Source organism: Apis dorsata, unplaced genomic scaffold (assembly GCF_000469605.1).
Source record: "Apis dorsata unplaced genomic scaffold, Apis dorsata 1.3 scaffold_72, whole genome shotgun sequence".
NCBI lineage: Eukaryota > Metazoa > Arthropoda > Insecta > Hymenoptera > Apidae > Apis > Apis dorsata.
This window is the reverse complement of record NW_006263370.1, coordinates 37,434-51,785: the sequence shown is the minus strand read 5'-3', so window position 1 is coordinate 51,785 and position 14,352 is coordinate 37,434. Positions and strand designations below refer to the sequence as shown.

At 33.0% G+C, this 14,352-nt stretch overlaps 1 protein-coding gene across 1 annotated transcript in view; it reads right to left on the bottom strand.

Moving 5' to 3' along the window:
- The window catches only part of LOC102674247 (GAS2-like protein pickled eggs), a 76,679-nt gene that overhangs the window by 28,273 nt on the left and 34,054 nt on the right, over positions 1-14,352 (bottom strand). Inside the window, 1 exon segment of the mRNA XM_031515475.1 lies at positions 7,311-7,835. Within this exon segment, the coding sequence (XP_031371335.1) occupies positions 7,311-7,835 (525 nt within the window).

Here is a 14,352-nt window from a genome sequence, read left to right as displayed (position 1 = left end):
TTTTTTTTTTTTTTTTTTTTTTTTCGTAAGGATTTGGAAATCGATCAAATTTTATCGTTAAAGAAAATGTGAATAGATAACGATCGAGAAAAATTTTGATTTACAATACGATATATCGAAATATTGTCAGCTTTAAGGATTTAAGCCACTAGAAGATAAGATTAAATTGTGAATGAATGAAATGATACGTTACAATTAGATTGTGAACGAATTTAATACGAATATGCAAATTTATATTTTTATAAAAAGATAATTAAAGACTTATCCAAATATTGTACTAAAAATAAGTTTATTTTAAATATAAATATAAATGTGTATTTATTCAATTTCGTATTATTCTCATAAATGCATAAATATGCACACTCTAATTATTACGTTAAATATAAAATATAGTTTCTTGTATATTAAACGTAATTTGAAGAAGAAGAAGAAAAGAAATAATAATTTTATCTAACAAAATTCAATCGATTACAAATACGTCTATTTCTCATAACCCTGAACCGACCCCCTTCTAAACATTTACCACATTTAAAATTCCTTGCATAAACCTTAACCCAAATTTCCAAAGGAAACGTTGATTAAACGAGGATCGTCACTTTCCTGCCAAGGAACAATTACGAAAAGAAAAGGGAGGGAAGCACTTTCTCTTCTTATTCTTTCGAACGACCAACCTTCCTCCTCCACTTTATGTCGTCAATGTTCTCGAGGAGAAAGGAGTTCGTCCTTCGTAGAAAACTTAAGGACTTGCGCTTGAACTTGATACGAAATGGGCTAAAGGCGATCAATACGAGCTTTCGGCGCTTGCGAGGCAAAGCTCTGGCCAGCATGGCCTGCAGAGAGACCACCCTTAAAGCGAGCTACCATGCTTGTTGTCAGCTTGGGAATCGCCATAGATAAATGGCAATAAATAAATAAATAAAAAGTGTAATGTGAAATTTGAACGAATTATACTGATGTTTAAATTTCCTCAAGGCCTGTTTTTTTTTTTTAAAGAAAAATAAAGATAAAGAAAGAAGGAAATTTGAATTGAAAAGCAATGGAAAAAAATGAGACAATGAGAATTCGTATGGATGATGGAAATTGTTGGAATTTATTCAATTCAAAAAGATGAAGAGATGAAAAGATATTATAATTATAACATTTCTCCCTGACATCTATCTATATTTAATAATAAAGATTTTAACCATGTCATGGAAATAAATTCTTCCATTCATATATCATAATTCAAACCGTCTCAACTTTATCTATAATTTTTATACTAGTAACGATAATGTAGATAAAGATAAGTGCTTATTCAAGATTAGGTAATAACAGGTAATAATTAATAATGAATCGTAAAAAGAAAGAGTTGCCACGATTCTTAATACTTGTTCTTATATTTTTCAATTTCTTTAAGATAATATATAAAAAAAAAAATAATAAACCGAAGAAACATGTACATTAAATTATTTTCTTGGCAAATGTATATCGATCAAATTGAGATAATCGATAAAAAGATGTTTATACAATTAAGATATCGAAAATTTTTACATAATTCCACAAAAGATAAAACAACCAATATATTATATTTCGAAAGAAATTTGATGAAAAGTTAAGTTATATATTCATAAAAAAAAAAGAATTATTTGAATTGTGATAAATGAAATACGTACATTTAACCATGTTTGTTTTAATGATTTTCACGAGTATCTCTCTCTCTCTATGCTAATTGCAAATCTCCAAGGAATCCAATGCGTTGTTCTACGATTCCAGGGATTGGGTTGTTCCAATGATTCACTTTAAATAAGAGTAAACGTGTTTTACCGTGTTCAGATAAGACAACCACGTTTGCCAGTCCTTCCCTAATCGATACTCCACGAGCTTTGCGCATTTTTCTCTCTTGTAATTCCTGATTTAAAAAAGCGTTCGCGTGTAACGAAGCAATTTTTACATTAATTTTATAAATTTTATAAATGGATAATAAAATTTTATACTCACATATAATTTACATCAAACATAGATTTAAAATTTGTTTAATAATATCGAAGATGTTTAGAAGAGACATGTTCTTATATAAAAAAAAAAAAAAAACAAAAAGAAATCGAAAAATCGAACCGAATTATCGTGGGAATTAAATATATTCGCGCTTAAACCATTCGTTACTTAAGCTCCATTCAAGGAGACGATTGTTTTTTTTTTTTTTTTATAAAAAAAAAAAAAAAACAAAAAGAAATCGAAAAATCGAACCGAATTATCGTGGGAATTAAATATATTCGCGCTTAAACCATTCGTTACTTAAGCTCCATTCAAGGAGACGATTGTTTTTTTTTTTTTTTTATAAAAAAAAAAAAAAAACAATCGTCTCCTTGAATGGAGCTTAAGTAACGAATGGTTTAAGCACGATGATATTTAATTCCATCGATAATTCGATTCGATTTTTCGATTCCTTTTTTTTTTTTTTTTTTTTTTACGAACATTCTTCTATTGAATTCATTAACCAAGTCAATCAATAAAGTCGTTACCGTTAAATTATAGCCAATTATCGAGTTTGCAGAGAAATAAAATTCCATCGAAGGAGCGATACACATTCTGCATGATTACGTAAGCCCTCTTCTTGTTTACGTGGCTGTTAAAAACTTTTAAAGATTTTCACTTGTGTCTCGACCGGAAACAATGAGTTATTGATGATTCTTTCGATCTAAAAATAGAATTCGGCATATTTTTATAAAATAACGCTTTGATTCGTTGAAATAGCTTCGATTATCGCGCAATGCCGGATCCCAAACAAAGACTCGAATTATAATCGTTCTATTTTTGTTATTCACCTATTGGAATTTTTGATTAAATTAATTTATACGTCAGACTTTTAAAATTATTTTTACTTTTAATTTATTTATATTTAATGTACTTTTAAACGAATCAATTCACTCCTTATTTTCAATTAATCCAAATCTATATGATTTAATTCATTTCATTTTTAATTTACTTCCACAATAAGAAACGTATCTAATATCCTATCTCTATTTTATTTAATCCAAAAATTAAATTAATTCTTGACAAATATGATTTGAACGAGTTTTTATATTTATTTCCTTTAATCATTCCTTAAATTTTTATATACGTTTATATTCCAAGTTTTCAAAGTTCAACTGAAGAATAAAATATTTTATTCGCAAAATACTATCCTCAATGGTACGTACAAGCCAAAAATTTTCCCATTGATCCAACAGCAATAACATTCCTCGCTTAAAATGTTAAATTATCAATTATGCAACTCGTTTCTAGAAATAAAATAGAATAAAATATTATTTCCAACGAACTACGATTCCACGCTGACGGAAAAACAAAAATTTATCGAATTCGATTATTCATCACGGTGCCCTCCACCTTACGATCAGAAACACGTGTTTTTCCGATCGACTCGTGCAAATTTTCTCTCTCATCGTTCGCCCTTTGTGAAACACAGCAGTGGAGAAATGCTGTTTGCATTCATGCGGATAAATCGCGAGGTAGACGAACGCAGCTGTGATTCCGTATACGTTCCTTAAGAAATCGTTTCCCGTGTTATAAATGCAAATTCGTGCCAACTTGGCTCCAAGCTTGCAACAACTGTTGCAAATTGTTTGTAGACAAAACGAAAATAAATGTTCGGGAAAAATGTTTGGAAGGAAGAAGAGTAAAGAAATTTCGTGATAGAATAATCGTATTAACATTAAGTTGCGATTTGTAAGAACGTGAAATTAACGAGAAAGTGGCGTTAAATATTGCAAATTTTTTAGAGAGCAAAGCTATGAAGAAAAAGGAAAAAATACTGTAAATTTGCCATTCTTTCACCTAACTTAGGATAACAAAAGTAGAAAGTAGAGAGTACGAAAGGATATTAAAAAATAACACAAAATTTGTTTCTCAGTTTACAATCTGAACTATATCCAACTAATTAATTTTTAATAAATCCGTAACAACAATTTGTACAAATTTTCATAACTACTACATCTTAATTACCCCTCCATCTAAATTCATTTGCAACAATTAGAACATCGTATTCGATTGTATCACGATCAAACTTTCTATTCGCGTTTCGTTCTTCGCGGAATCTTCCTGTACCGACCAACCAATTATCTCCCACTCTCGAGAGGATGTATCGAATCTCAGACAGAACCAACAACATCCTCCTAGATCTAACGGAAAAGAAAAGCGAGCTGTGTACATTCGTTCCAAATTAACGAGCGTTTCTTGTCGCTTTCGAAAACACACCGAGCCTCTTAGTCTGGCGTTAAAGCAGCCAGACGCCGTTAGTTCCGGTGGAAAACACGGCGGATTCTTTTCGCGCAGCCTCGTCCAACAACGAACCGCCAAGCGAAAAAATTCCCTAGCGCGAAAAATTCCCTGTTATCGCCGCCCTCCTCCTCCTCCAGTGTCCTGAGAATCAGTGAACATTTTCCCTCTAGACTTGGAACACTGGTGGTGAAGGTGAATCGTGGAATTCTTACGGACACTCCTAGAATAACTTTAATAACAATGAGAGGTTTAATTTAATAGAGTCGTTTTTTCTTTCTTACTTGTCAATTTTATTGTTTCGCGTGATTGAACGACCGTTTGGCTGAGTTTCTAGCGTTTAAGTTGCGTAGGATTGAATGATTTAGATTTAGGGGTGAAAGAAGAATGTGACAGTCAATAAAGTTTAATGTAAGATAAATGTAAATTGTATTTGTATAAAGATTAAAATTGTTCAATTTTTTTCATAGATACACGATTTGTTTCTTTATTATATGTTTCTCTTTAATTAATATATCTGATTATAAAAGCTAACTAGTTTTAGATGCCTATTTATCTAAAAACTGAGAACACTAAAAAGAAATTTATCTTTTTACATCTATTTTGATTATTGTTCCTTTTTTCTTAATCTAAAAAAAAAGAAATCGGCCATTTTTAATTTCTACATACACCACCATTTTGATTCTAACCTTACTTTCTAACCTAAAAAAAAATTTAAAAAAAAGAAAAATATCTCTTTTAAAATCTCTTCAGGTTAAGTGATAAAATTCTCTCCTAAAATATTTTATATATATACCGTGTACATTTATGTATATATTTTCACATTTAAAGGATTTAAAGTTATTCTTCTCCTCGAGTTATTTGCAAATCTGGAACCCGTTAAGCATAACGCGTCAGATCTCGAGGCGCCGGTGTATGAATTCTTGCGAGGATGTATCAGCAGATTGCTCTTTTCCTATTCAAGCGGCGCAAGCGTGGTCTGAGGTCGACTACATCCGAACAACGACTGGCTAAATCCCCCGGATGCCTAAGCGTGTTTCTAAAGCGCATAGCACGGATAACTACACAAAAGATGTGCAGGAAAATGGACCAGCTTTGTCATTTTAATTTTCCAGCCGGAATTCAACCGATTGTCGGGGGGAAAAAATTGACTTTTATAAACCGTGAGAAACAAGTTGCATCATTTCTTATTTCCCACGCGATATAAATTATAGACATATACGATATGATAACTAAACACGCAAATTTATCACGACAAATCGACAACAAGAAGAAATAAATAAAAGAATAGAATTTACTATCGAGTGATAAGTTAAATAGAAAATGATATAAATATTGTAAAACATATTTGAGCTTAAAATCAACCGATCTTCTTTAACAATTTCTATATACACAACAAGAAATAAATAATACGAACGTCAATCGATTATTATGAGATTCTTTTGCACAAGTTTATCCTATTTAATATCAATAATCAATACTTTAATTTGACTTCATAAAACGAAGCCATAGAATTCGTTCAATATATAACGTCCCCATATTTAAAGTTTTGAACTAGCCGCGGTATTACGAGTGAGTCACAATGCGGCTATAAATTGCTCTCTAGCGACCGTTCAGGGAAACTTCTATCCGCGAAATTCCTGCTATAACCCCTAACACCGCGTGACCGAGCGCGGTAGAGCGCGTGGAAAAGTGGACAAGTCGAACGACCGATTCCCACACGTAACACGACACGAGGGCTATGCGCACGTAAGTATTTACGATCGGCGTGTAACGAGAACGAAATCGGTTTCGAGATCGGGCAATTACGCTTGTTCTGCCCACGTGACGCGAACGCGTTACGTTTTACCAGGCTGATTTAGTGACCGTTTAAATCCATTTAGCGGTGGAAAACGCGGTTCGAGATGGAAGCGAGACGGTTTTCGTTTCGGTGTCATGCTAACACGATTTACGAGTCCACGAGTTGCGAGCGGAAGAGAGTTATCAAGACGACATTTTAAACCGTCCGTTCCTCCGCGTGTACAAAGATCTATACCGGATTTCTTTTCTTTTTCTTTTTTTCTTGGAAAACCGTCAGGCCACCTGCGACGATCGTACATCATTGTGATTCGAAATCTGGTAGATATAGGTGATATATATATGTATGATCCTTTGAATTTGAAATTAGAAATCTCGTGTAAGGGTATCTAGTATTGATCGAGCGAAAATTTATATAATCAAAGTGGATATTAATGGATTTAGAAAATTATGGAAAAGTTTTTGTATAAATTGGAATAAAAATTTGCATCGTTGAGAGTAAAAGAAATAGAACGAAGAAGAATTTATGGATATAAAAATAATATTCTTAAAATAAATATTTTTGCCCGAATTTACTATCTTTTTTTAGTAATTTAACTTTTTAATTATTTGCACAGATCTATTGGAATAAAGATAAAAATTGTGCTACAGAACGTTTCAAAATCTTTAACGAAAGATTATACGATGATTCTTTTGCCTTTCAACGCCGGAATACGAATAACCATCATCTCTTATTCCTGATCTCGTGATATTCAGCGGGGAGTAACGCCATAAATACCTAAGGGTGCGAGTTATTTTCATAGTCTGGGAACATTACAGTCGCGCCACAGCTTTTTAAAAATACAAATCCTCGTATCTGAAACCGAGCTGGAAATCTGGATCGAACAGACAGAAGACCTCTGTCCCTTCGTTACATTCTTCTTCTATAACCTCATACATAAAAATAATAAGATCATTTACACCTACTTTCGAAATTTGATCTTCCAATAATACTCTCGTATCCTTTCTTCTTTTATATAAAATTTAATAATCTTAACCCTTTGCTCTCCAACGGTGACTCTCGGTCACCACTGGGATTGTGGGTTCACAAATAAATTCCTAAGCTCTATAATTATGAGTAATTATCTTATGAGATCACCGAACGAAACAGGTCTGGAGTGCAAAGGGTTAATAATATTTAATAATCAACGAATTTACCAAAATTAAAGATATATAAATTTCCCATAACTGTAAATCGAAAAAGGAGAAAAATAACTTACCATCTCGTCCAAGCTCTTCAGATCGTTGGTGACGATCTGTGGCTGGGGTCCGTATATGAGGCACGGTTCCTCCTGCTGCATATCGGCGTACTCGTCGTCGCTCTCGTCGTTTCCGGGATTTCCATGGGCACCGTTCGCCGCCTTATTCTCCGCCGCTATCTCCCTATCTATCTGCCTCTCCATCTGGACGAGCATCGGCGCCAGCATACCGAATTTCGCGCCCCGCCTCGCCACCTCCAGCAAACAGAGGATCACGTGTCGCTCGTTCTTGCGCATAATCAGGTCGTCGGTCTCGAATAGCAGGCACTCGATGATACCCAAGCTGTTGCGGCACCAACCGATGAAGTTGGACACGTTGTCACGGGCGAAGAAGGTGCCGGCCTTCGCGTTCGGCAGGAAGGCCACGTCGCTCAGCTGGCTCATCGGCACGGCCAGCGACGAGGTCATCGATCGTGTCATCGAGATCTTGCGCGCCTGACGCCGCGCCACGTATTCCGCCGCCGACTTGCGTACGTTGTTCGCGTGCTGGGAACACAAGATGGAAGAAGGTTAGATGAAACATTTCGATAAAAGATTTTAATTCCTCTCCGTTCGAATTTTATTTAACAACTGGGACGAGTAGTTATTATTTAATTATTATCGTTTTAATACGTAATTACGTAAGATATTTAGAGTAGTTAATGGGAAATGTAATTTAAATAGATATATGAGAATTAAATTTTTGTAAGTTTGATTCATGTTTGTTTAAGTTTGGCTTGTAGTTATTTTTTAATTATTATTATTATTATCGTTTCAATACGTAATTACGTAAGATATTTAGAGTAGTTAATGGGAAATGTAATTTAAATAGATATATGAGAATTAAATTTTTGTAAGTTTGATTCATGTTTGTTTAAGTTTGGCTTGTAGTTATTATTTAATTATTATTATTATTATCGTTTTAATACGTAATTACGTAAGATATTTAGAGTAGTTAATGGGAAATGTAATTTAAATAGATATATGAGAATTTTTGTAAGTTTGATTCATGTTTATTTAAGTTTGGCTTGTAGTTATTATTTAATTATTATTATTATCGTTTTAATACGTAATTACGTAAGATATTTAGAGTAGTTAATGGGAAATGTAATTTAAATAGATATATGCGAATTAAATTTTTGTAAGTTTGATTCATGTTTTATTTAAGTTTGGCTTGGTTTAATTTAATTTCATATCGCGAATTAAGATGGGAATTTCTCACGAAATTCTATTTCTTCGATCCTTGTTTAAACATTTATATGCCCAACATTCGATACGATTCTAAAAATATTGGTTCCTTCCTCGATTTTATAGTCAGTTGTAGGATAGTAAACTGTGTGATTCATTTCATTTTCTTCTTAACGAACTTCTCACACGTTCGAAACTTTATTTCCTCGATCTTCAACCTCCTCTATCAACTCTGCTCAAACGTTTACATCCCCAACATTCGATACGATTCTAAAAATATTAGTTTCTTTCTCGATTTTATAGTTGCAGGATAGTAAACCGTGATTCACATTGCTACTTTCCTTCCTAACGAATTTCTCACACGTTTTAAACTCTATTTCCTCAAATGTTATCAATCCTATTCAAACATTTACATTCGAGACTATTCTAAAAATATTAGTTTTTTCCTCGATTTTATAGTTGCAGGATAGTAAACCGTGATTCACATTGCTACTTTTCTTCCTAACGAATTTTCCTCGATTTTATAGTTGCAGAATAGTAAACCGTGATTCACATTGCTACTTTCCTTCCTAACGAATTTCTCACACGTTTTAAACTCTATTTCCTCAAATGTTTTCAATCCTGCTCAAACATTCGATCCGATTCTAAAAATTTTGGTTTCTTCCTCGATTTTATAGTCAGTTGCAGGATAGTAAACCGTGATTCACATTGCTCCTTTCCTTCCTAACGAATTTCTCACACGTTTTAACCTCTATTTCCTCAAATGCTTTCAATCCTGCTCAAACATTCGATCCGATTCTAAAAATTTTGGTTTCTTCCTCGATTTTATAGTCAGTTGCAGGATAGTAAACCGTGATTCACATTGCTCCTTTCCTTCCTAACGAATTTCTCACACGTTTTAACCTCTATTTCCTCAAATGCTTTCAATCCTGCTCAAACATTCGATCCGATTCTAAAAATTTTGGTTTCTTCCTCGATTTTATAGTCAGTTGCAGGATAGTAAACCGTGATTCACATTGCTCCTTTCCTTCCTAACGAATTTCTCCCACGTTTTAAACTCTATTTCCTCAAATATTTTCAATCCTGTTCAAACATTTACATTCGATACGATACTAAAAATATTGGTTCCTTCATCGATTTTATAGTAGCAGGATAGTAAACTGTATGATTTACATTGCTATTTCCTAACAAATTTCTCACACGAAACTCCATTTCCTCAAATATTTTCAATCCTGTTCAAACATTTACATTCGATACGATACTAAAAATATTGGTTCCTTCATCGATTTTATAGTAGCAGGATAGTAAACTGTATGATTTACATTGCTATTTCCTAACAAATTTCTCACACGAAACTCCATTTCCTCAAATATTTTCAATCCTGTTCAAACATTTACATTCGATACGATACTAAAAATATTGGTTCCTTCATCGATTTTATAGTATCAGGATAGTAAACCGTACGATTCATATTGCTACTTTCTAACGAATTTTTCACACGTTTTAAAATCTATTTCCTCAAATATCTTCAATCCTGTTCATTTACATTCGATTCTAAAAATATTAATTTCTTCCTCGATATTATAGTCAGAGTTGCAGGATGGTAAACCGTGCGATTGCTACTTTCCTTCCTAACGAATCGCACGATCGGTACGGCTGACATTCACCGTTACGCCGATCCGTTCGCCGATTAAAGAGTCATAGCGTACACCGCCGATATCATCTTAACACCCATGATACTAATTGTTCCATTAATAACATTGCACGCCTCCCCTCCCCGGTCTCTCGATCCAACATTCACGCGAGCGATAAGCCGCAAACTTTTCTACACAATACGGCATAAAGCAGTGTACGCGCGCTTTCATCATTGACCGAGAGAGCTGCTTAAGTAACCGATAATTGGATATCGAGACGATGTAAATGAGCTTGGAGTAACGCTACGCCATACGACTACGCCCTACGTCTAATAACAGGTTTTACAAGCGTTCGATCTATCGCTCGATATCGAACTGAGGGGATCCTGTTGAACTTTTATTCATCGATTAATTACGAAAAATAATTATCGTTGCATCACACGATTCTCTGAAAAGGAATTGTGAAAAGGATTATTATGAGTAGAAGAGAATAATTTTTCTAATTTAAAAAAGAGAATTTTAATTCCGTGTATATAATTATATCTGCTATATAATTATTGTAATAATTTATTATTTATATATAATAAAGTAATTGATAAAAAAAAAGGTATTGCAATTCATATCGTTAGGATTCTTGCGAATAAAAGAATTTAATTAACGAAAGCTTGGTTGGTTCTTGATACATATCGATGGATGGATTAATAAGGATGGCCATTGTTTCTGAACGAATGAATGGAAGATTTTGAGATGTAATTTTTTTTTTTTTTTTTTGTAAAGTGCGACTGGTAATAAAAAGAAGAATCGAAGAATAGTTTTAGATAATAATAGATCATTAGCAAGAAATAATCGATCGATGATAGTCTTAGATGTTTGAAATCTAAGTATAATTGCACTATTTCGAATTTGAATTTAGAATTTTTAAAAAATTATTTCAAAAATCTTTAATCCTTCTTCTTCAAATACTTAAAGTACGACTCGAACGAAAGATTCACGTTATCAAACCAAATATAGTTCATTTCAATACGCGAATATCGCTGTTATCATTCCACTTTTCATTAAATTTGCTTCATTAAAAAAGAAAATTACCGTCAAATAAAACATTGTTAATTAAATAATCAATATTACTAGAAATTTTTATCAATTTTAAGTTTAATATTTTATATTTATTCTAAATTTGAAATTTCTATCGATTTCACACAGCAGCACCAGAAAGCTCTCGATATTCGATATTCCTCTTGGTTTGAACATAAGAGGAAAGAAAAAGAAACCGCTATAAATTAATTATTCCTATCTCGTGAAATTTTTATTATTCCTCGTGTTTCCTTCCTTTCCTTTCCTCGTTTCCTTTATCCATTTGGCTGATCACGATGCTCACGAGGTCAATGTTACGCGGATTAATGCCTTCTCATCTCACTTTCACCGTACTACATACTCGCTCTTCGTTAATGTTAAACTATGAAACTGTACTCGAGTTTTACCCATATAATTACACTTATTCTGCCATAAAATTATCCATTAATATCAATTAATCCATTTTAAACTATCAAAATGACGCGTTGCATACTTTCATTCAAATCGAATCGTTTGACTAACTTCGAACAACGCAGAAGAATTCAAAAATATGTATAAAAATCCGTATCTTTTAAGAAAAATTTATTTATCGATTATTTAAAGTAACGATTAAAAAATAAGAAAAAAAAATGATTGGACAAATCATTGGAGCACGTTAAAACAAGATCGAATTTCTAAGCACAGAAACGATCTTATGAATGTCGTTGATTATGCAATTGGAGCATTTCAAAACTCAATTATACAGAAGCGGCCGTTTTCTATTGAACGAACTTCTTGTACGATTCATGCCGCGTATCTGCCAGCGTCGCTACACTGTTAATCCGACTACAGCCGACTTGATAAAGCAGTTAAAGAGGTCAGTTGGTAGACGCTGATCGATTGTTCCGTAATTCTTCATTTCCTGTCTCGATACGCTACCATGAATTTCAATAATCCCCGAGTAGTTTTTTCTTCGAACTGATTTAAGAATTTCTTTGTTTTTTACGCTCCTCCATAATGTCCAATTTCGAATTCTCTTTTTAAGAAACGTATCGCTCTTTTTTCTTCGTTCTATTGTTTTCTCTGAATTTTTTTTTTTTTTTCGAAAACAATTTTTTCGAAAAGGTTAAAATGGTTAAAAATCATTCACACAACGAATCGAATAGAGGATAAAGAGAATTTTATCGATCGATGTAAAAAAAAAATTTCAAATTTGAATCTTTTGAAAAGTTAAATAAGAGTTTTCGAAAATTTAAGCTGTAAATTTAAAAATTTGAACAAAAATATATTTTATTAGGAAATAAATAATAATTATTTTTATAAATAAATTCGATCAAGATTTATTTCTCGTAGTTAAAAAATTAGTGGGAGTAGAAATTTCTTTTTGTAGCTTTGCAATCATTATCATTTCTTGAATTGAAACGATGTCAAACGAGAATTCCGAACGCGCCTTTATTATTATCGAAAGTTAAACATTTGCTAGAAATGCTGGAAAAAGAGAAACGGTTTAAAATCTTTGAAATTGGAATAGGACACATAACTGTTCCTGGAATTAATTTCCGCTGTGAACGGCAAATTTCCGAAATCAACGATGTACTATCGACCCATAATCCACTACACACGAAAGCAACCCAATTTCGTAGAAACTTTTAAAAATCAATTCGAAACATTTTGTATCACCTTCATCCACATTCGAATTACGAAATAGAAGAATATCCAACGTGCAATTGTGAAATGTTTAATCAAAAATTCCACGTAACGATTTCGTGATGGAGAATGTCAAGATATTTTCTATTACATTCGCGTATATACTTTTAACAAATCTTTGAAGAATTCATTAATATTCAATGCAGAAACATTTACATTAATCCATAAAAACTACCAGAAGAATAAAAAAAATTATAATACACACATCTCCATTTAAAATCGTAAATTTACTACTATTCGTAACATAACCTCTTACTACCTTCTATAATCACGAATTTCAATTATATCAGTTTCTTTATACGATCATCTTGCATATCAGTACGTTACAGATATTTACACCGTGCGACATTAACCTCATCATCAACGATTGTCGAAGAATTTTCAATCGAATGGATAGTATCCATTCTTATTAATACGGAGCGTGACAAAAAGGATTGTGCCCACTCTCGTCGAGTTCGGTGGATTTCGAGGCGAGGAAACGGTCGGTTAGGCCGTTGACACGTTCGCCTAATCTCTATATTATCCCCGGGGGAGGTATCTGGCGGGACAACCGACCGGATGCTATTAGATAGAATTTTTACGACTGTTGGCTCCAACCGTGATACCGCTCGCATACCATCGCCTTATGGGTATCACGTGTGCGAGAGGCCTACGATACGAGCCCTTCCAATCGCCCTAAATTCTAAAGGCTCTCGTTTAATCGTTTATCGAGGAAATTGCAATCGAGATTTGTAGTCGCGTTTTTCCGTTCGATGCGAGAAGGAACATTCTGAATTGTTGAATTATAACGTCAAATATTTGGAGTAAATTATTATACATATGGAAGAGGGGGGAAAAATATCGAGTCTAATATATGTCACGAACGTAATATATCGCTACTCGATCTATTTTAGATTTTTAATATCTACTTCATTTTCGTTATCTTCTATACATATTTGTCCGATGATGAGATAATTTTAAAAATATATATTAACCGTGATAATTGATCGAATCTTTAAGAGAGTATTTTCTAATTACACGTCAGGGAAGTTATTATAGTTGGAATTGAAAGTAATATCGAAAGATAAGGGAAAAAGCGGATAATCTCTGTTCAATTTATCATTATTGCTTCAACATTAATAATATTCCAAAACATTGACTTAACCTAATTAATATCTAATGTTTTCAGAAATTTTTACAACTGAATTCAATATCAATAAAAAAATCCCTGTTATATCTTATCTATCATTACCTCTTCCAAGCTAAAAGTTTCGAATTACGAAATAAACCTAATCTTTATATCAAATCTCCAAAATCTTTTAGCATCCATTATTATATCTCTTTAATTCCTCGAAACGATCGACTATCCGAATATATTTGATATCACCAAACCCAACTACCAACCACCCAACCACCAAACCATAAAGAGCTAACTAAACCGACATCGCTCTCCTAAAACCACCTCA